The sequence below is a fragment of the Bos indicus genome, chromosome 11 (assembly GCF_029378745.1).
Source record: "Bos indicus isolate NIAB-ARS_2022 breed Sahiwal x Tharparkar chromosome 11, NIAB-ARS_B.indTharparkar_mat_pri_1.0, whole genome shotgun sequence".
Lineage (NCBI taxonomy): Eukaryota > Metazoa > Chordata > Mammalia > Artiodactyla > Bovidae > Bos > Bos indicus.
This window is the reverse complement of record NC_091770.1, coordinates 44,102,274-44,124,391: the sequence shown is the minus strand read 5'-3', so window position 1 is coordinate 44,124,391 and position 22,118 is coordinate 44,102,274. Positions and strand designations below refer to the sequence as shown.

Below are 22,118 nucleotides of genomic sequence, written 5' to 3'. Positions count from 1 at the left end.
CACCCACTCTCCTCCTGCATCTCTGGCAGCTCACATCCTAAAAGAGCAGAGTTGAGCGCTAGACAGAGAAGGTATGCCCAGCAGATCCTGAGATGCCAACTCCCTGGCCCAGGCTGGAGAGTCTGCAGCTTCAGTGGTGCTGCCCAGAGGTCCCTGCGTAGCCGCTCAGCTTATTTCGCAGAGGCCTCGGTGCCCCCGTGAGCAGCGCACTGTGCCCTGGACTCGGGCCTGCCCTGTCCAACACAGCTGGGGTCCCAGGGGGTGCATTTATTCACATTCTCAAGAGGCTGCAGAGCAGATGCCTACCCCAGCCCTAGGCTGTGAAGTATGACAGCAAATCCGAGGCCTGATGAGGACCCAGGCATCGTTTTCTGGGTCCTGTGTTGGTGGTGGGAGAAGGTGTGACTGTTGGCAGGACCTATGGAACTTGGTGCTGGTGGCTCTGCGGTGCCACTCAGCTCTCAGTACTCCTCACGGAGGTTGTGTCCCTGGTACGGGTCAGGTTGGAGCAGAGCAGAGCGGTGGGGAACTAGCCTCAGTGATATCAGGAAGTTGGTCACTTGCTGGTGCGCAGCCCAGCCAATAGCTTTACCATAGAGACTGCAGACTCCAGGACTGGGCCGCCTCAGGCCAAACAACTAATAGCGAGGGCTCACAGTCCCACCCATCAGCAGAAAATTGGATTAAAGATTTACTGAGTGTGGCCTTGCCCACCAGAGCAAGACCTGTTCTCCCCACAGCCAGTCCCTCCCATCAAGAAGCTTGCACAGGCCACCACTCTCTCCCCCACAACTCCTGGTAACCACTGATCCTTTTACAATCCTTTTTATGTTGCCGTTGTTCTGGATTTTGGCCATTCTATTAATAATCATGTGCAGTGGCATGTTGTTTTAATTTGCATATCCCTGATGACATATGATGTGGAGTATCATTTCATGTGCCAGCTGTGTATCTTCTTTAGTGACGTGTATGTTATAGTGCTCACCTCATAGAATGAGTTAGGAAGTAATCCCTCTGCTTCTGTTTTCTGAAAGAAATTGTTAGAAAATTTGGCATAATTTCTTCCTTAAATGTTGGTAGAATCCATGAGTGAACCCATCCGGGTCTGGTGCTTTCTGTTTGGGAAGTTTATTAATTATTGATTCAATTTCTTTAACAGATACAGACTTATTCAGATTGTCTCTTAGTATTTTTCTTGTGTGAATTTCAGCAGATTGTGTCTTTAAAGAAATTGGCCCATTTTGTTTATTAAATATGTGGGCATAGATTTGTTCATAATATTTCTTTACTATCTTTTTAATGCCCAAGGTATCTGTGGTCATGTCCCCTCTTTCATTACTAGTATTAGTGATTTGTGTTGTTTCTCCTTTATAGCTATTGCAGCTTTCTTTTGAATAGTGTTAGTGTGGTATATCTTTCCTTATCTCATTATTTTTCACTTATATGTATCTTTATATTTAAAGTGGGTTTCTTGTAGACAACATATGCTTGGGTCTTGTTTATTTTTAATCCACCATGACATTCTCTTTCAATTTGTACATTTAGACTATTGCTATTAAATGTGATTGTTGATATTGTTGGATTAATATTTACCACCTTTGTTTTCTATTTGTTGTCTTTGATTTTTGTTCCTATTTTGTTTTCTACTCTCCTTTGCCTTTTATAGTCTTGATTGAGCAATTTATATGATTGCATTTTCTTTCCTGTCTTAGCATATCAGTTGTACCTTTAAAACAATTTTTTTAGTGGTTGCCCTAGAAATTGCAATACACATTTACAACTAATCCAAGTCCACTTTCAAATGACACTGTACAGTGTGGGTACCTTATAATAATAAAATATTCCTAATTACTTCCTCTTGTCCTTTGTATCATTGCTGATACTCATTTAACGTGGATGTCAATATACATAATATATATACTTACATCTGTGTGTGTGTTAGTCACTCAGTCATGTTCAACTCTTTGCAACTCCATGGACTGTAGCCCACGAGGCTCTTCTGTCCACGGGATTCTCCAGGCAAGAATACTGGAGTGGGTTGCCATGCCCTTCTCCAATATACTTACATACTATGTAATATATACTTATGTATACATAGATATACATATATGTGGTAGGTAGATAGGTATACTTAATCAGATTCATTGTTGCTGTTATTATTGTGAACTATTTTTTCTTTTACCTTCACTTATTCCTTCTCCAATGTTCTTTCTTTATGTAGATTCAAAGGTTTTGACCTATGCAAGGCAGGTCTCCTGGCAACAAATTTCCTCAATTTTTGTTTGTCTCAGAAAGTCTTTATTTCTCCCTCACTATTGATGAAGGAATTATTTTGCAGGCTATAGAATCCTCAGTTATTGTTGTGTCAAATATTTCTTTTGTTTATTTTTTTCTTTCTTCTCCTTCCTGTATTCCCATTATGTGTATATTACACCTCTTGTAGTTATCCTACTATTTTTGGATATTCCATTCTGTTATGGATTTTTGTTTATTTTTTTGTCTTTGTTCTCTTTGCTTTTCAGTTTGAGAGGTTTCTATTGAGACATCCTTAAGCTCAGAGACTCTTTCCTCAGCTGTGTTAAATCTACTAATAAGCCTCTAAAAGTCATTATTTCTGTTGCAGTGCTTTTGATCTCCAGCATTTCTTTGCAGTTCTTTCTAGGACGTACCACCTCCCAGTTTGCAATGCCTACCTGTTTTTGCATGCTGCCTACCTAATGCATTAGAGCCCGTAGCATATTAACCACGGTTGTTTTAAATTCCGTGTTTGATAATTCCAACATTCCTTCCATATCTAAGTCTGGTTCTGATGCTTGCTCTTTGTCTTCAAACTATTTTTTGCCTTTTAGGACACCTAGTGATTTTTTGGAGAAGGCAATGGCAACCCACTCCAGTACTCTCGCCTGGAAAATCCCATGGACGGAGGAGCCTGGTAGGCTGCGGTCCATGGGGTCACTAAGAGTCGGACACGACTGAGCGACTTCACTTTCACTTTTCACTTTCATGCATTGGAGAAGAAAATGGCAACCCACTCCAGTGTTCTTGCCTGGAGAATCCCAGGGACGGGGGAACCTGGTGGGCTGCCGTCTATGGGGTCACACAGAGTCGGACACGACTGAAGCGACTTAGCAGCAGCAGCAGTGATTTTTTTCCTTTTTGGTATTCAGACACAATGTACCGTGTGAAAAGTGCTGCTGTAAATTGGCTTTTTAGTGGGGGAAGAGAGGTTCTTTTTTTGGGGTCCCATCTTCTGAATTGCTGCACCTCCAGACTGTGAGCATCTCCACCTTCCCATCCTCCTTAGGCAGCACTGGGTGACTGGCGTTATATTGGTGGACATACCATGAGTTATCGAACTAGCCCTCTTTGTACATTTGTCTCTAGTTTTTGTCTAGTTGAGCAAACACTGTAATGAGCATGCTCAGAGCTGAATCTTCTTGCGTGTCTTTGATCTTCTTAAGAAAGAGGCTCTAGAAATGTTCTTTCAGGTCAGTGTGTATGCAGGCTCTCACATTTGATAGGACTTGCCAAACTGCTGCCATAAGTTTATATCCCTGACAGCAGTGGTCAAGTGCCTGTAGACTTCACACTGACCACATTGGCTGGCTTCTGTTCATCCCTGCTTATCTGATAGACACCCAAAGAACAAAGAGGAGAGAAGGAATTTTCCTCTCTAAAGCTGTACTTTTTGAATGTTAGGTATTACATTTTAAAATGTATTTAACAACAGTTTGCTTTTCTTCCTTTTTGTAAATTATGTGATTTTTTGCCCTTGGCCTGTTTTCCTTTTAAGGTATTTATCTCTTTTTCCTGCAGTCCTCATGTAGCAAGAATATTCAGTCTTTCCTTTGAGACTTTTTCTAAGTCCTCATGTAGCAAGAATATTCAGTCTTTCCTTCGAGTTCCCTGCAAGTGTTTTTCTAGAGTATTTGCCTTTTTGTCTTGTTCTTCTGTTTTTAACGTAGAGAACTTCATTTTTCTCTAGCCAAATCTTTGTTATTTACCTCTTATGACCATCCCCAGTTCAAGATTAAACATCTATTCATATTTTCTTCTTGGACTTTGAAGGTTTTTTTTTTCTTTTCCCTAACATTTAAATCATTAATACTTATGGAATTAATTTTGGCATATACAGTGAATTAGAGAATCGACTTTATTTTTTTAATGATCAGCCAATTTTAATCACATTTTCTAACTGATTATTGGTGGTAGATGGGGAAACCAATGATTTTTATGTATTTATTTTAAAATTAGAAGCCTTTCTCAAGTTCTTACTTATTCTAATTTTTAATTGATACTCTGTTTTTCTAGGTAGAAAATTGTATGGTCTTTTTCCCAGTATTTATACTTCCTATTTTTTTCTTTTATTTCTTTTGGTCTAGTTTCTTGAACCAGTCTCAAATAACAGTGTGGATATTGTGTATTTTTTTTTTTTTACCAAAATTAATCTGGCATTTTTTTTCTTTTTAATTTTACAAATTTAAATGTCTTTTTTTTTGTTGTTTGATTTATTTTGCTTTTGCAAAAGCGCTGACTTATAAGAAGCCTGCGATTCTTTTCCTTTGCACCATCGGCAGGATCTCGGCGCCACCCTTTGGCTGAATCTGAGTGGAGTTCATTGTGGGCACAGGGCTCTCCTGGTCGCCCCTGAATGGTTCCACTGTTCCCCTGGCCTCACCAGCCCGGGCCTGACGCTCGCTGCTGCCAGTCATCCCCTCACTCCTCATCCCGCCCCCACCTTGTCGGCTGTCCCTGCACCTGTGGGTGCACCAGGCAGGTCGTCCCCTTGCTCCTCGTCCTCTGCCACCCTTGACTGTCCTATCAGCTTTGGGCACCTGTGTGGGCATTAGGTGGGGCCACCCTCTCTGGCCACCTGTCTCCCTGCTTCACGACCCTCCTGTCTCTGCCTCTGTCCACCTTCTGCCTCTATCCTTGATAACGTCTGGCGTGACAAGAATTTAACAGGCTTGTTCAGACTTCCACGACTCTAAGTAAATGAGTTGGATTGGGTCATATTTTGTGCTTTGATGGAGGTAGAAACACAGAAAGGATTAGTTGAATTTATATTTATTGAAAACAATCTTATCCATAAGTAATTATTAGGAACATGAATTTTAAAGTGCTCACTAGATTGTAAATTGCCATACACTTCCTTCAGAGGGTCTTGGCCTCTAATCAATACCAGAGAGGAAAAGCGATCACGGGTGAAGATGTGGGGATGAACGGTTTTCATGTCAGATCTCATAACAAGTCATCACTTAGAGTCTTTCCTTGGCATCAGTGACACTGACTGATCTCTTGGTTCTGTTTCTGTGTCTGTTTTGTGCATGTCCCTGGGCTTGTCTGCATGGGCCACTTCCAGGATGAAGTCTTGACCGTAATCAGAAGAGTGGATGACAACTGGGCAGAGGGAAAGCTGAGAGACAAGATCGGGATATTCCCACTGCTATACGTGGAGGTGAGACCCCCGCACTGCCCCGCCCCCATGATGTACCTGGAGGTGAGGTCCTGCCCCAGCTCTGCCCCCTGCTGTACCTGGAAGTGAGGCCCTGCCCCAGCCCCTCCCGCTGCTGTACCTGGAGGTGAGACAGTGCCCTAACCCCACTGCCTGCAGGTGGAGGTGAGGCCAGACTCCCAACCCTTCTCTTGCCCTTTGTGGTTTGTTTCACTAGACCCCAGGGTGCCCTGGTCTTGGAGCCCCTCTTCTAAAGAGAAGGAAGCTGCCCCACAGTCTTCTGAATTCAGGTGGGGTTGACCTGTGGGTCACTCCCTTGTCTCACCATGTGGCAGGAGGCAGGGCTCCCCTGTGGACTTCTGCTTCTCTCTTTACAATTGAGCCTGAGCCCTGTTTCCTTCTCCAAGACTCTCTGGGTTTCCCCCAGAGGCACCTGCCCCCTTCCCCCGCCCACACCCTGCGCCTGATTCTGCCAGCAACCAAACAGATGTTGAGGCTCCCGGACTCCGGGTTTGGAGTGGCTGGTCAGCGGCCGGTTCCTGGAGTGGAGCACACTTGGGGCTTCCTGCCTTTTCTCTGGGGCTGATGGCTGATGTGCCGTAGGTATCCAGTGAATGTGTCACGGGCAGTGGCCAAGTGGGGAGTGTCCACAACCTTTGACCTTTCAAGTCCTGGTTGCCGTGGGCGGTGCCTGCACCCTGGACCCTTCTGAGGAGTCCTCGTCCCGCCTCTCACACATCCAGAGCATGAACACCAGGACTGCACCCCCTGCCCCCCTGCGACCGATGAGCCAACAGAGAGGCTCAGAGCCGACTGCGATCGCAGGTGGACGTCTCTTGACTCAGCTCCCAGCGCCCCCACTCAGAGCCCACGGTCCCCAGTTCAGGGTGCGCTGCACATGATTCCCGGGATGTGGCCAGCTTTGCCTTTGTTGAGCCCTGTGGGCCAGTGGGCTCTGGGCCCTGCAGGATGGAGGCTGCTCTCTGGGGCAGGCAGCCAGGGCTGTCTGCACCTTGGCCTCCTCTGCTTTTCCAGCCACATTTCTGGCCCTTTCCCTCCATTTCCTAAATGTCCTGCCCCCTGCAGTTCTCACACTCACTCTGGATCACCTGCCCAGGAAATTCTGAGACCCTCCCCAGCAGTAAGGCCACACCCACGTACATGCTCCTCTCTGGCACCTCGTGAGGGGCACTCAGAGGCACACACTCTGCCCTCTGGCTCCTGGTATGGACCCCTGTCCTCACCTGTGCATTTGCCCCAGTGCCTGGGGTGGTCTCCATCCTACTGCTTCAGACCCAGAAACCACCCAGCGCCGTCCAGATGTGCAGAGTCAGACCCCACCGATGTCTTTAGTCAGTGGAACCTCTTCCTAGGCAGACCCTCGAGGGGCCACTCAGAGACAGCCATGGGACGTTCCTAAGAGCCTATCACGATGCCCCAAACTGGAGCCCAGTGTTTGCTCATTTTGTGCTCTGGGCCCCTGGAGGCCGATTGACTTGGATCCTCACGTCCTTGTGGACGGTCACTGGAATCCGCACCCGGAGGGCCGAGGCGGCTGCGCCTCTGCGCAAGGGGCCAGCACGGCTCAGGAGCTTCCCCGGGGACCCCTGCCCTGTAGTGAGAAGAGCTGATCCCAGGAAGACCACTCTGTGGAGGGGGAGAAGTCTGGAAGCAGAGGTGAGCAGGGAGTGGGAGACTCTGAGGAGGTGCGAGGAGCCTAGGGGTGACTCTGGAGTCTTAGAGCCAAAACATATTAGGGCTGCTCTGGTGGACCAGGCCAAGGTGGGAGGTCTTTGAGTCCCCAGGGCCCTGAGGACTGGACGGGGCTCACTGTCCCCACAAATGGGGTGGAGGTCAGCCCCACCTGCGGTTGCAGCAGGAGCTCCATCACAGATAGGGTCGCCCACACCCCAGGGGTAGAGGGGCTGACCTGACTGCCCTCAGGGAGGAGGTGGCTGGAGAGGAGGGTCTCGGAAGGAACAAGAGATGAGGAGGGGGCATTGAAGGTCTGCGCCCAGCTGTCCTCATCTCAGCCTCTCCGCAGAAGGTTGTTTGTCAAGAGTGTTCAGGACGCAGTAGGAGGTGATTTGGGGACTTCACCTGAGGTGTTGAGACCCATGAGGGTCAGGGAACCAAGGAAGACGTGGAGGCTGGGCAGGCTCCTAGTCAGCCGAGCAGTGGTGGACATGCCAGAGGACAGATGTGCGGCTGCGGGCACCACAGCCACAGAGCAGGTGCAGTGATCAATGAGGGCGGCTTTCAAGGAGGAGAGGACATAGCCCAGAGGAGAGGGCTGTGCGCTGCAGGCTGCAGCCCAGGGCTGCATGTGGGTGTGAGGGGCTCCACGTGGGCGTGAGGGGCTGGAGGGTGGAGGTGGGGGTGTCCATAGTGGTGCTGCAGGAGTCCTGTCTCCCTCCCACTGACCCTTGATATCCATCAGAGCTGCCCGCGTCCATCCGTCCACACAGCTGGATGGACGCGTCCATAGTGGCGTCTGTTGAGAGCCTGTGTCCTGAACCTGGAGCCATGTGTGTATCTGGTGGGTCTATCCTCTGGCTCCTGCTCCCCCTTCTGCTGCCCCACACGCTGGGATCAGGATCCGCCCTGATCTCCCATGGCCGTGGGGTACCTGCAGATGCCTGTATCCTGGATGAGGAGGTGGGGAGGCTGGGTGAGCCCCAGAAAGTGGGGGCAGCCTCATCCCGGGCAGGGGGCGTCCAGAGAGTTCTGACCTTGGGACCGGATCCAAGCCTCCGTCTGCTGGTGCTGCTGCAGGCCTCGGCTGATCCCCGAGGCTGATTGGTGCTATTTACAGATCCGGGAAAAGATGGAAGCAAAAACTCAAGTCTTGATTTAGCCAAATAGATGTAATGCCCAAAATGGTATGGTTGCTAATGGCAACTGCTTCCCATGTGAGAGGCTTGGTCTTCAGCGCGATGATTGCTGTGGAAGTCGCTTGAGCCTCCGCTAATTGCGATGTTGAACTTGGCCTTTCTTGCTCCTGGAGCACTATCGTCTCCTTGTCACTTTGCCTTATGAAGAGAGCATGTTATTCTGAGCGTCCATCTCCAACTGTGGTATCAGAGCTGCCAACATCCCTGGAGACAAACAGCGTTGAAGCTGTCTGTTCTGTTTCAAAGGTGCGGGCTGCCCTGCACACATGGGGTTTGCTGACCCAGTAACTGCTGGCTGTTTCTTCACCTTTGTCTCAGGCCCTGGGGCAGGCAGAGTGTTTCCAGGGAGGAGGTTGGGGAGGGTCCTTGGCTTCTAGTGGAAGGTCCACGCCCAGGCTCAGGAGAAACAGAAAGACACAGGAGCTCTGAGCCCCATCCAAACCTCAGTGCCTCCACAGACCCTAGGTGTACTTGGGATCCAGGTGGATAGACCTGCTGGGGTGTCCCTGGTTGGAGGGCACAGCTCCTGGAAAAGAAACCCTGCATGTTGGGCATGCATAGCTCTGGGAGGTGGGGTTCTGACTTCCTGCTCTCATTGGGGGGTTAGGGGTGGGGGTTTCTGACTTCCTGCTCCCACTGGGGAGTAGGGAGGTGAGGGGTTGGGGTTCTGACTTCTTGCTCCCATTGGGGGATGTTGAGGGGTGCTGGAAGGCTGCTCTCCTGGTCCGACTCTGGACCCACAGGCTACCTGAGGCCACTGGAAGGGATGGGAGGCCCTCACAGCATCTGAGGGACCTGGCCAGCTGTTTCCACTCTCTCAGCCACCCAGGGAGTCAGGGCAGTGACTCTGAGCAGAGGGGCTCTCTCAGAAAAGGGCCTCTTCTAGCTACTTTTTCTTTCTTTCCTACCTACAAACGACCAGCATTGCCAGCTTCTATGAAGTGGCCCTGGCCGACATGGGGATGGCTGTGTGACCGTCAGGCTGTTAGAGGGTCAGGGAAGGTGTGCAGCCAGGTGGGTTCTCCAGAGAGAGTCAGTGGGATGGGACCCTTGTTGGGCAGCCACGCAGACCCCCAGGCCCCCAGGCTAGTGGCCTGATGAATCAGTTCAAAACCAGCAACTTGCAGCCACATCTGGACGATTGACTGTGAAGCTCGAGCTGCGTTCACGTGGCGGCAGCTATTCCTGAGACTCTCCCATCCCATGGCCTCCCTCATGGCCAGCAGGTGGGTGGGTAGAACCGGCCCCAGAATCTCCCTGGGGCATCTTGTAACAACCACTCCCCTGCCCCATTCTTTCCTAGAGGGTTTTGTTTGACTCTGGGGCTTCAGGCCCCACCTGTGTGGAAGAAGGTAGGAAGCGGCCTTGGTGGGGTGGCACATGGGAAGCATGTGCCCAACAGATAGATGGACGGACAAATGGACAGGGCCTCTGTGCCACGGACGGATGGGCTGGGTATCCAGGGAACTGGTCTTTAGAAGATGGATGGTGTCTTCCTCATGTCCTGGGGGTGTCTCCTGATGTGCACACTGGCCTCGCTGCTCGGACGTGGGGAGTGTGGTCGGGGTGTCCCCTGGTGCTTCCCCACCGACTCTGGGTTCTGGCTGGTTCTGGTTCTAGGTCCGCTGATGACCTCTTGCCCTGTGAATACTGACCCAGTTGGTTTACGGGCTGCATTCCCTGCCACTTTGCCTGCCTAGCACCTCTGAGGGGATGCGGTGTTGTGAATTTGGCTTTTCGGATGTGGGGTGTTCTTGCATGCCTACCAGCATTTGCAGGCCGTCCTGGGATGTACTGAGCTATGCACGGAGAGGCTGTGTGATGCTTTTCGTGCCTTGCTCATAGCTTGTTAGGCAGAACGAGGGCGCCTCAGTGTGGGGCTGATTAGACGCCCTTCTAAAGCTGTGTTTTCAACTGCGTGTCCTGCGGTGTATGAGGTTCTTCACTCCTCAACTGGCCAGTGTTCCATGTCTGAAAGCCGTGTTTCTTTCACCTGTGTTTAGCATTTCAGAGGAGAGGGTAAACATGGTCCTTGTTGCTCCTTCTTGTGAACCTGTGATGGTTTGGAATTTTGAAATAAGGGTGGCAAACCATTATTTGTGTACTTTAGCACAGTGTCGAATGTCAATTATATTGCAGTAACCGATATAATTGTAGTTGGGGACAAACAAGGATGATAAAATTAAGATCCCCGAGAGGTATTTTCTGCAGAACAGGAAGTCTGTGGGTCAGCTGTGGCTCTCCCGTGCTGAGGCCCCTCAGCTCAGGGCCTAGAGTAAACAGCTTCCATCAGAGAAGTGAGGACCGGGTGCAAGTCTCTGGGGCCATTGTTCTCCATGGAGACAGGTTACAACCACGTGCAAACACTGTTCTGTGACCAGCACTCCAGGTGGGCCGGGGGTGGGGCTCCTCCATGTCTCCCGAGCCAGGGTAAGCCCTGCTTCCTCACCCAGCTCCTGACTCTCACGCCACCCTGACTCTGCCACACCAGAGGTGACCTGACAAAGTCCCAAGGAAGAAACAAGAGAGGAGCTGCTCAGGGGTCCCTGCCACAGATCACTGGGGAGACGTGATGGTGCTTGAAGCTCTGTTTTGTTTTTCCGTTTTCTTCTTCATGTCCTGTTTCTCATGAGCACCATCATGAGCACCATCAGTGGGCAGCTGGGGCGGGGGTTCCCCCTCTGGACCTGGACATGAGCTCTGCCCACATTTCTGTGTCCAGGTTCAGACTGTGCCTTCATGAAGAGCTAATGGGCTTCCCTTACAGGTGACGCCCAGTCACCACAGGGCAGGCTGGGTGAGGGAACGAGGCGGGTGGAGCTGACGGGGCTCCATCAGAGAGAGAAGGACCTCAGTGTCCCTCAGGTCTGCACCCCAAGGCACAATCTGAGCAATGGGATGTGGTCCTGGGTCCTCCACAGAGGCCAGTAGGTACATAGCTACCAGCTCTTCCTGACCGCTCTCCCCTGTAGCACTTTTTGAACTGTTCGTGAAGTTACATCTTACAATGTGATGCATACAAGGTAACATGTAAACAGGTATATTCCCTGTCATCCTGTCTCTACAGCTGCATAGGGAGCCAGTTTGAGGCCAGACCAATGACAATTCCTTTCTCTTCTCGTCCTGGCATAGTACTCGGCACACAGTAGGCAGTTAGTTCATTTGTGTAGTGTTGTTTGGTTGTGGGCCAGTGTTTCATAGAAGTCAAACTATTATATACGGACTAAGCCACCAGCCATCACCAAGGTCTTAGCTGGGACCCTTTCAGCGTGCCTGCTTATTAGCACACAGGGACCTAGCAAGTCCTGTGAGACCAGTCCCTCTGGGCCTTGAACTGCCAGCCTCTCTGGAGCTGTCCAGCTGCAAGAGGGCCAAGAAGAAAGCAGAGGCGCTGCCATGAGTGAATGTCCATCTTCCGTAGACCAGCGGAATGACAGTGTGGCAACCTGGAGCTGAAATGCAGGGAGGAGCCCGGCCTGGCTGCCGGTGGGGCCCACGCCTCTCCTGGGGCCTTAGCCCGCCTAGCATGGGGATGGCTGCCGGCTGTGCTGCATTGACTGTTTCTGCTCAGGTGCCAGCGTCTTTCCTCCCTTCCCATCGCATGTTCCCCACGTGGGCAGCAGTGACCCTGCAAACCAGGCACGTGAGGATGGGGCCATTTTTCAGCCAACTGAGCTCCCCCCACTGGATGCCCCCAGGCTTGGGATCTCTGTGTCTTCAGCTGCTGTCTACTGTTGTGCATTCTGCTCAGGGACACAGGCTCCTCAGCAACCCCCCGCCTCAGGCCGCCCTGGGCACCCTCCCGCCTGCCCTCCCCTTGGCCGTGGTTTCAACAGGTGCCTTTGCTCGACTTCCCTCCTCCCACCCTGACTCATCCCATCCAGTCAGTGACTCAGAAACTTCAGTGAGCATTAACGTTGCCCAGAAAGCCCAGGCTCAGCCCCAAGCCTGATAGTGGGTCTGGATGGACCTGTGTCTGAGAAATAAGTTGGAGAAAAGGATCTTTTGCAGATTCCATGTGGCCAGGGGTGGACCAGGGGTGGACCTTGGCAGGGATACCTGCCCCTTGGGTGGGCCTCCTTCAGTTCAGTTCAGTCGCTCAGTCGTGTCCGACTATTTGAGACCACATGAACCATAGCATGCCAGGCCTCCCTGTCCATCACCAGCTCCCGGAGTTCACCCAAACCCATGTTCATCGAGTTGGTGATGCCATCCAACCATGTCATCCTCTGTCGTCCTGTTCTCCTCCTGCCTTCAATCTTTCCCAGCATCAGAGTCTTTTCCAATGAGTCAGCTCTTCCCATCAAGTGGCCAAAGTATTGGAGTTTCAGCTTCAACATCAGTCCTTCCAATGAACACCCAGGACTGATCTCCTTTAGGATGGACTGGTTGGATCTCCCTGCAGTCCAAGGGACTCTCAAGAGTCTTCTCCAACACCACAGTTCAAAAGCATCAATTCTTCGGCGCTCAGCTTTCTTCATAGTCCAACTCTCACATCCATACATGACCACTGGAAAAACCATAGCCTTGACTAGACGGACCTTTGTTGGCAAAGTAATATCTCTGCTTTTCAATATGCTATCTAGGTCGGTCATAACTTTCCTTCCAAGGAGTAAGCGTCTTTTAATTTCATGGCTACAATCACCATCTGCAGTGATTTTGGAGCCCAGAAAAATAAAGTCACCCACTGTTTCCACTGTTTCCCCATCTATTTGCCATGAAGTGATGGGACCGGATGCCATAATCTTAGTTTTCTGAATGTTGAACTTTAAGCCAACTTTTTCACTCTCCTCTTTCACTTTCATCAAGAGGCTCTTTAGTTCTTTTTCACTTTCTGCCATAAGGGTGGTGTCATCTACATATCTGAGGTTATTGATATCTCTCCCGGAAATCTTGATTACAGTTTGTGCTTCCTCCAGTCCAGCGTTTCTCATGATGTACTCTGCATATAAGTTAAATAAGCAGGGTGACAATATACAGCCTTGATGTACTCCTTTTCCTATTTGGAACCAGTCTGTTGTTCCATGTCCAGTTCTAACTGTTGCTTCCTGACCTGCAACAGGTTTCTCAAGAGGCAGGTCAGGTGGTCTGGTATTCCCATCTCTTTCAGAATTTCCCACAGTTTATTGTGATCCACACAGTCAAAGGCTTTGGCGTAGTCAATAAGGTGAAAGCAGACTTGGTATGGAGAGATTTGACTCCAGGTGTTTATAACGTGACAACAGAGCAGGGCTTGGCTGAGGTTCATGCTGTGTTCAGTGCAGAAGGAACGGCTTGGCTGACTGTGCAGCTGGAAAGGGTCACGGGGCCCCAGGCTTCTTGCTTCCAGAGCTGAGAGCATTTGTGGGGAGATGGCCCTGCAGTTCCTGCTGCCTCCACATTCATTCTAAGACTTGACCAGGAATTACTTCTGAGGTTAACTCTCTGGGCCACTTTGAGAAACACCTCCCATCATCATGTTCCTCTTGCTCCCTTTGGCAGCATTTCTGTGTGGAGGAGAGGCTGTGTGTCCCTGATGACCTGACCCGTGCGTGTAGTCTGTCCACTGTCTGCAACCGCTGCAACTCCATCAGTTACTACAGAGAGAAAACACAGCTAATTTGGGCTGCGCCCACTCAGAGAGGCTCAAAGCTCTCCTCTGTGGCTTTTGTTTATTCCAAAGCCTCAAAGTGAGAGCAGTTAGGAGGTGAGTGTGAAGCTGCTGAGGACTCTGAGTCTGCTGGCACATCTGAGCCCCGGATTGAAACAGCAGTTTTCAGCACGTGGCCATCCGAGCTGCCTCTCATTTATTGAGCGACTGCTGTGAGCCAGGCCCTGGGAGAGTCATCTTGAAACCCAGGTTTTCGTGGGAAGAGACACAGATGGAGAGAAGGTGGAGTCTAGAGGCAGTGTGTCCTCCGTGGAGGACATGGAGCTGGAAGTGGGAGGAAGCTAGGGGAGGAGCTGTAACTCTCCTGCTCAGAGAGACCCGCAAAAAAGCCACCTTGGGGACAGGAGGAAGGGTGAGGGGCCAGCCCCCAGTGCCTGTTGGGCCAGGGTGACCCAGCAGGCCCAGTGGGGAGGCGTGGGGAGAGGGCAGGGGCCATGGGAGGCCAGCCTGCTCACTCTTGGGACTCCAGAGTTTGCTCCACACATCAGAAGTAGGTGACTCCAGACCCCCTGCCTGTTCCAGGAACAGCCCTTGTCCCTCTGTCCACTGACCCCTATGCCCAACCATGTCATTCATTTCTAACTTTGCCTTTACCTGGAGTTGATAGCATAAAGCGAAGGTAAAGAGAAACTTTCAGAGGAAAAGTTTTCAGCTGTGCTGGGTGTCAGCCCTCCCAGAGCAGCCCTGCCATCTGTCACCATCTCCCAGACGACCCTCCACCCCCTGTCACCTCCCCATGGTCCACTGTCACACACGGACCGGACCATCTCTACAAAGGTGACTCAGGCCTCACTCCTGCCTGTGTCCCTGGGGCAGGGGGCATTACTCTCAGAATAAATCCAGGCTTCTCTCTGCAGCCCACAGGCCCATAGGTCTGAGGGATCTGTCACCCTCACCCCTTCCTCACCGCACCCCCGCCCCCGCCCCTACCACTCTGCCATTGTCACAGAACAGAGACTCGGTGAACAGGATGAGGCCGAACCGTTTTTCTGCCTCTGGAGGGTGCTCCTCTGGGGTCCCCTCGCCTGCGGCAGGAGTGGGAGAAAATGCAGAGGCTTCACCACTGGGAAGCAGCATTTGACACTCTCCCTGCGGTTTGTGGAGACCGTGTTCTTCAGTGGACAGTGGCTCGTCCTCCTTTCATCACCTGCGGAGTCACTCAGGCCACCCTGAAGCCCAGCTCTCCTTGTAGGGGCAGGGTGGTGGACGTGTCAGCTCGGGGCAGACATGTGGTAGGCTGCTGATCGTGTGGCTGAGTGGCCGGTGTGACTGTGGGGCCAGGGCGTACCTAGTCCTGCTGTGTGCACATGTGCTCTGGGCATGCACACACCTGCCTTGTCCTTCCCTGGTCCTGAAACTGTGGTTTCTGACACTGACTCCATAGGGTCCCTGGGACGGAGTGCGGGGCTCCAGGGCTGCTGCTCTGGGGCTAAGGGGGAGTTGAGCCCGGTGGCGGCGGCAGTGCCATTATTTCCATACAGAAACCTGCCACGTGGAGGCACAGGGCGGGTAGTTTAGACCAGGTTCTGGTGCCCATGCTTCCTGCTTCTGCTCTTTGGGTGGCCCCGCAGTTGGGTGCAGAACAGGGGGTACAGGAGGCCGGCCTCCAGGGTCAGAGGGCCCCCCCAAAGAAGGGGGAGGGGATTCAGCACTGTAGAGGGAGCAAATGAGTAAAACCTTAAAATAGAGCAAAACAGCTGAGCCTCAGTGAAGGCAGCATTTCAGAGGAAATGATCCTGGATTTAGATCCCAGGTTTTGGGGCCTGGAGTGAATTGTATGACCCCACCCCAACCCCGTGAAGGATGGGTGTTTGCAGTGGAAATGCAGACAGCCCTGTGCCTGAGCAATCCGGAGCGGCCGAACTCCAGTGCCTGCGATCTGTCAGCTTAGCCTGTGGACGCACCAAACCTTCCCCTCGCTGCGCGAATCCAGCAGCAAAGGCTTGCAACCCTTCTCTGCACCGGCCCCTGGTATGGTGCCCCACCACGGCCCTGAGCTCAGGCCTGGGCTCTGCTGTGCTCCCCTTGGGCCTCGCTCCCCACCTGGTGCAGGCGTGTCCTGTTCCAGGGGGGCCTTTGTTCTACCCACCTCCCCGGACTGTGGGGACAGGGCTCTGCCGAAGCCTGAAGCCGCATGCAGAGGGGGTGGACGGGGGGTGTGTCCTGCTGGCCCACGAGGTGTGGAGCACGTGGGGGCACTTCCCTCCACCCCCTGGGTGTTTCCTAGGCAGCACATTTGGGCCACAGTGGGGCAAAGGGAGCAGACCCCTGAAAATACAGCTTTTCAATCAAGTGCCCAGATGCCACCCTGGCCTTTACTATGTTTCCTCAACACTGTTCCTATTGGACATGCTGTTGGAAGGTTCCAGCACCTCAAACACACTGGCAGCTTTGAGGTGTGAGCAGAAGGCTGGACATGGGGTGCGGCTGCTGATCACTGACCCTTCCCTTCCTTTCTCCTTAGCTCAATGATGCCGCCAAGCAGCTGATGGAGATGGACAAGCTGGGCCTGGCCTCGGCATCCGGCTGCCTTGCCTCCCTGCCCTCTGAGGCCGGCGCAGTGGCCAGCGTGGCCCCGGGTCCCTCTTCTGGCAGCACAGGGGCGGTCAGCGCCTTCCAGCGGCGTGTGGACAGCAAGAAGAACGCCAAGAAGCGGCACTCCTTCACGGCGCTCAGCGTGACGCACAAGTCCACCCAGGCCAGCGGCCACAGGCGCTCCATGGAGATCAGTGCCCCCGTGCTCATCAGCTCCAGCGATCCCCGGGCTGCGGCCAGGATTGGGGACCTGGCGCACCTGTCCCGCAGTGCTCCTGCCCAGGTAATTCCATGGCCTGCAACCTGGGGGCCCTCCTCAGTGCCACTCACTTCCCTCCCCCAGTCCCTGGGCAGGCATGAGAAGGCCAGGCACCTGTGCCTTTTGGGGTCCCAGCCTCAGGGCCCCCAAGCCCCAGTGGAGGTGAGTCTCCATCTCAACCACAGCACTTACACAGCCCTGGTGGACATGAGGGGCTTCTCAGGGGCCTGAGATAGCCTCTGAAGGTTCAGTCCCAGCCCCCTGAGCCCTCTGACACAGGAGAAAGCCTGGATTAGTGCTCCTGTGTCTTCAGCATCTCGTGAGCCTGACCGATGTGCTCCCTGTGTCCACGGGTCTACGGAGCCCGTCCGTGTGGGATGAGGCACCAGCTCCATCTACCAGGGAAGTCAAGGGGATTTGCTTTGCTCGCAGCCAACTAGCAGAGCCAGACTGGTTCTGCTCGCTGCACGAAAGGCCAGTCCATCAAGAGATGAGGTGTTGGGGTCAGCAGCAGCGATTACCAGGTCCTAGGACCCGTGTTCCTACAGTTACACTGGAAGCAAACATTGTGACCAGGCTCAGGCCTCAGTGAGGCTGTCAGGAGGGGTGAGAGGTCAAGGGAAGCAGCTGCGCCCATCTCTGGAGCCTTGTCACTCAGCTGTTGCGAGGAGGAAGGGGTTCGATCGTTGTGAGCTAAGGGCAGGCCGGCAGGGCTGCGGGGCTTCCTTGGTGGCTCAGCAGTGTAGAATCACCTGCCAATGCAGGAGACACAGGAGGCAGGGGTTCTATCCCTGGGTCAGAAGATCCTCTGGAGAAGGAAATGGCAACCCACTCAAGTATGCTTGCCTGGGAGATCCCATGGTCAGAGGAACCTGGTGGGCTACAGTCCATTGGTTGCAAAGAGTTGGACATGATTGCACACTCACTCACAGGGCTGTGAATGGCATGTGCCAGTGTGCGCGGTGCTCGTGGGCAGTGGTCATGGGTGGTGGATGCTTCTTGGTGGAAAAAGGCCCCACCCATTGGCTCAAAGTCAAACCTTATGACGCCCGACAGGTCAGAAGTAGTCCTGTAACCGCCTTCCTCATCCCAGCTCATTAGCGCTATGCGATTTTCAGCCCCGGACTGAATGGTTCCCAAGCTTCCCACTTTAGGGGTCCCACCCCTTCAGAGTGATCCGGGGAGGCCTGTCCAGCTCTTGGCCCAGCGCAACAAAGGCAGGGGCTGGAGGTGTGTCCTCTCACCGCAGACAGCACTTACGTGGGTTGGCCAGCTTTTCGGCCTTTTGGAGTCTGCGACCTCGTGGTCTCTATTGCAGCTTCCCTCCACCCTGGGAGCCAGGAGAATCTTGTTAATCAAGGCAGGGGTGGCAATGGCCAAATGTGACCTCGGGTGGGTCTGAGGATCCGAACGGACCTGGAGCCAGAGGCTCAGGGCTATGTTGAGAGTCTGTGGACCTGTCAGGGCCCCTTCAGGTGAAGTGTGAGTGGAGCCACTTGAGGTGAGCTTGGCCTCCCATCGGCCTCTGTCTTGCGTGGCCAGCCAGCTTTCCCGGGGCTGATGGAGAGAACTGTGAATGTTCTGTTGGCACAGTGCGATGGCTCCTTCTCCCAGGACAGACTGTTTCCTTCAGATCCTCGGCCTCTGACCTCTAGCTGCAGGTGCAAGCTTGGCCAGCCCAGGCCAGGCTCTGCCTGGCCAGGCTCACCACCCAGACCCTGCCTCCGGTCACCCTGGCCCTTCAGGTTGTTGGCTGTTCTTCTTGGAACTAAGCAAAGAGTTTGGCTGTAAACGTTTTATTCTGAAGTTTTATTTGGGAAGCATGTTCCTGAGAATCTTTTCCACCTTGCGTTCCAGGGTGGTAGCAAGTGATGAGTGAACTTGCCCATTTCCCAGCTTCTCAGGGTGATGACAGTGTTTTCTGGACACATACTAAAATGAAAGTGAGATGTTTCTTCTTAGGGTCTTGGGCTGCGTCAAGGAAAGTGACTTGGAGCACCTTTTAGCAGGGGTGCAGTCCACCAACCCACAGACCGTTTTCCCTTTTATTAATTCCAGTGGGAAATTAAAGGCCTGGTTCCCGGCTACTGCTCAGGGGCCCCGGGAAACGCCGCGGTGCGGCCTCCGGCGTCTAGTAACAACCTGACGGTTTAGAATCACGTCTTCTGGGGCTTGTCCTAGACTCCTGTCAAATGCTCCGGGAACCATTGCTGAACGAGGCTAGATGGGTCACTGGGGTCGGCCGCCCTGTGGTTAGTGGCCCCGAGGACTGTGCCACCCACGTCCTCACCCTGCTGGCGGCTCCCCTGGTCGGGCTGTGCTAGCCTCCGGGGCTAAGTCCCAGCGCGCGGCCATTAGGAGTCTACTGAATAGATTCCGCCTATTCTCAGCGGACACCTTCCCGCAGGCACAGGGCGGGGCCGGGAAGGAGGGGCGGGGCCGGGAAGGAGGGGCGGGGCCGGGAAGGAGGGGTGGGGCCGGGAAGGAGGGGCGGGGACGGAGGGGGGCGGGGCCTGGATGGAGGGTGGGCGGGGCCGGAGGACAGAGCCGGGGCCGGGCGGAGGTGGGGCGGGGGAAGGGGGAAGGGGGAGGGGGAGAAGGGGGAGGGGGAGAGGGGGGAGGGGCGAACCGTCACCCGGAGGCAGGAAGAGCTTGTCCTAGGGCTGCGTTCCCAATATTTTTTATCTGAAAGCGCTGGAGCTGGCTCCTTCCTTCCTTCATTCTTGCTCAGTTCCCTCACTCCTACCAAGCCCTCGCTAATTCCTTCAGGCCCAGAATCATTTAAAAGTAAGTCATTAAAAACCAAAGCGGAATCAGCCTCCAGCCCTCAGCTAGGATACAGGCCCCAGACCCTGTGGGAAGCCTGTTCCACGTGGTCACAGCAGAGGACATGGGGCTGCACTGAACGACCTCAGTTTCTGCGCCTCTGGCCAGCGCCGTCCTCCGGGGACGGGCTGCTATGACTTGGAGGCACATGGGATGCCTGGTGCTTCCAAGCCCTTAATCCTCATGCCGTGTCTCCCTTGGGGTGAGCAGAGGCCTGCCTCACAGGCTCCTGGAGGGGCCGCCATGTCTGCGGCCGCGTCCTCCTTCTCTGGACCTGTGTCCTCGGCTGCCAGCGGGGGACAGCCCACCACCCTCTCTCAGGAGGAACAGAGGTGAAGACAGAACTCAGAGCGGGATGGGTGGGATCCTGCCCCACCAGGAAGTCCCAGGGGGGCTCCCACCACTGGTACAATGTCAAAGGGGCCTTCATCTGGGCTCCACTCTGCAGGGGACTATGGGACCCCGGCTCAGTGGGCTTGGTCTTAGATGCTCTTCATCTCGACCTTGACCTTGGGAAAAGGGGTTATCACAGGTGTGGCCTCTCATGCCTGCATCCCTGCTCTAACGGAGGGTCTGCCCTGAAATCCCAGTTATTTGCTTTGTGGCCTCTGTCATGTCCGATCTCAACTGAGGGCCTGGTGTCCAGGGAGGGCCCAGCACTGCTCCCCTGTGGCTCCTGTAGGGCATCCTCGTGGCCCCAATGCTGGGTGAGCGCCCCGTCCTCCTGCCCCCAGCATCTGTCATCCAGAGTGATGGGCCAGGTCCGTAGGTTCAGCTCTGCGGCTCAGAGCTCAGCCACACCAGCCTATCCCTCCTCTGGCTGGGAGGCAGAGGCAGCCTCATCTGAGCTTGTCTCCTCTGGGTAAATCATGGCCAGAGTGGCTGGAGAGCAGTGAGGTGCAGAGAGACACCGGGGAAGGCTACCTCTAAGCACAGCGGGATTCAGCAGCCATGCCAGGTCATGGGGCTTCACGTGTGGTGCCTGTTGGCTGGTAGCTGTTTCAGGAGGCTTTATTTGCATAGGAACCCTCTGGTAAGAGGTGGATTGTGAGTCTAGCTCCATCCAAGCCAGTCATCTTGTGGGTCCTGCCGTCCGGCTGAGGCCCTCCAACGGCACTGTGGCCACAGTGCCCAGATTTGGTCAGCAGAGTGGCTGATCTGCAGGGTCGCCCATAGTCCTCTCCTGGCCCCTCCTGGCCCCCCACAAAGGTGGCATGTATGGAATCCAGGAAACACGTGGTCACATCAACCAAAGCTTGATCTTGAAACAGACCTCAGATAATTGAACTCTGTCATTCTGTGTATCTCACTTTGAAAATGTATTGGAACCACTCACTGTTGGTAGTAAAATGATGGAAAACCTGAACAATTTTTAAAAAATTAACTCAAATCCCAACTCCGTAAGACTGGCTTTATCATCTGTATGTAAATTTCCCAATGGAAGCAGTCTGTATTTTATAGAAACAAGCTAAACCTGGGTGTCCAGCTCCCTCACCCAGTCCTGTTCGATGTGCTCCACGCAGCTGTCCACACCCACTTGTGCAGTTCCTTCTCCCTGTCGTGTGGGGGATGCTGGTTAGTAGACAGAGTCTCCGGTCAGCCTCTGTCCTTCCTCCGCTCTTTCTCGAGGCTGAATCTTCACCTCTGACCTCCAGTGGCTGCAGAAAGAATGAGGCCAGCATTTCCTTGCTTGCAGCTGTGAGTTACTGTATCTAATATTCCAACTCACCTGGAAGGTGAGGCCCCTCGATGGCCATTTCCTCATCCCTCCAGGCCCTGTCTTCACTGCTTGATTCTTGGGGACCCCAGGCTTCACAGTCTTGTCTGGTGCCCAGCTGTTCTGAGTGGGATGCACACTGTGCCTGTCCCTGAGCTGTGGTTGGGGCAGAAGTCAGGGCCTGAGGGTGTAACGCGCCTAGGGTCTCAGGCTGAGAGCTCAGGGCTCAGGGACCCTGTGCTGATCCTGAACGCACATGTCCAGGCCGTGCTCCAACTCCCCAGCCCCTGATCAGCTTCCTGCTGCGTCATCCTCAGGATCCAAGCACATCAGACTCACTGTGTCCAGTGCCCAGCCCATGGCCTCCCCCAGGCCTCACACTCCCCACTCCCTTCACTCAGCATCTCTGTCCTGCCAGTCACTAAGGACGGAGACTCAATGCTCCTTGTCTTGCATGCCATTCCTCGCCTGAATCCACTTGTCCTGTTGGTAGAGGGGAAATGATGGCCCCAAATATGTCCAGTCCTGATCCCCAGAACCCATGAGTGTGTTGCCTCCCTTGGCAGGAGACCAGAAAATGGAGCTAGGAGACAGTCCTGGACCCTCTGGGCCATTGTAACCACAGGGGCCTTCTGAGAGGAGTCCAGAGGGTCAGAGTCAGCGAGAAGCAAGACCGACCCCGGGGGTCCTCCCCTGTTGAGTTTCCTGGAGCTGCTGTAGCAAACCGGGTGGACTGGCTCCTTCTGCCTCAGCCAGCCCCTCAGCAGCTCACCGTGTGCCTG

General features: G+C 53.4%; 1 protein-coding gene across 3 annotated transcripts in view; it reads left to right on the top strand.

Moving 5' to 3' along the window:
- The window catches only part of SH3RF3 (SH3 domain containing ring finger 3), a 160,657-nt gene that overhangs the window by 85,855 nt on the left and 52,684 nt on the right, over positions 1-22,118 (top strand). For 2 of the 3 annotated variants that reach the window (XR_011569270.1, XM_019970219.2), the window contains exons 3-4: positions 5,363-5,458; positions 16,464-16,817. Coding sequence is in view for 2 of the 3 variants with exons in the window: in XM_019970219.2 (XP_019825778.2) it covers positions 5,363-5,458; positions 16,464-16,817 (450 nt within the window). In the remaining variant the exon portion in view is untranslated. The remainder of the gene's footprint in view (positions 1-5,362; positions 5,459-16,463; positions 16,818-22,118) is intronic. The other variant, XM_070798748.1, reaches the window with a different exon arrangement.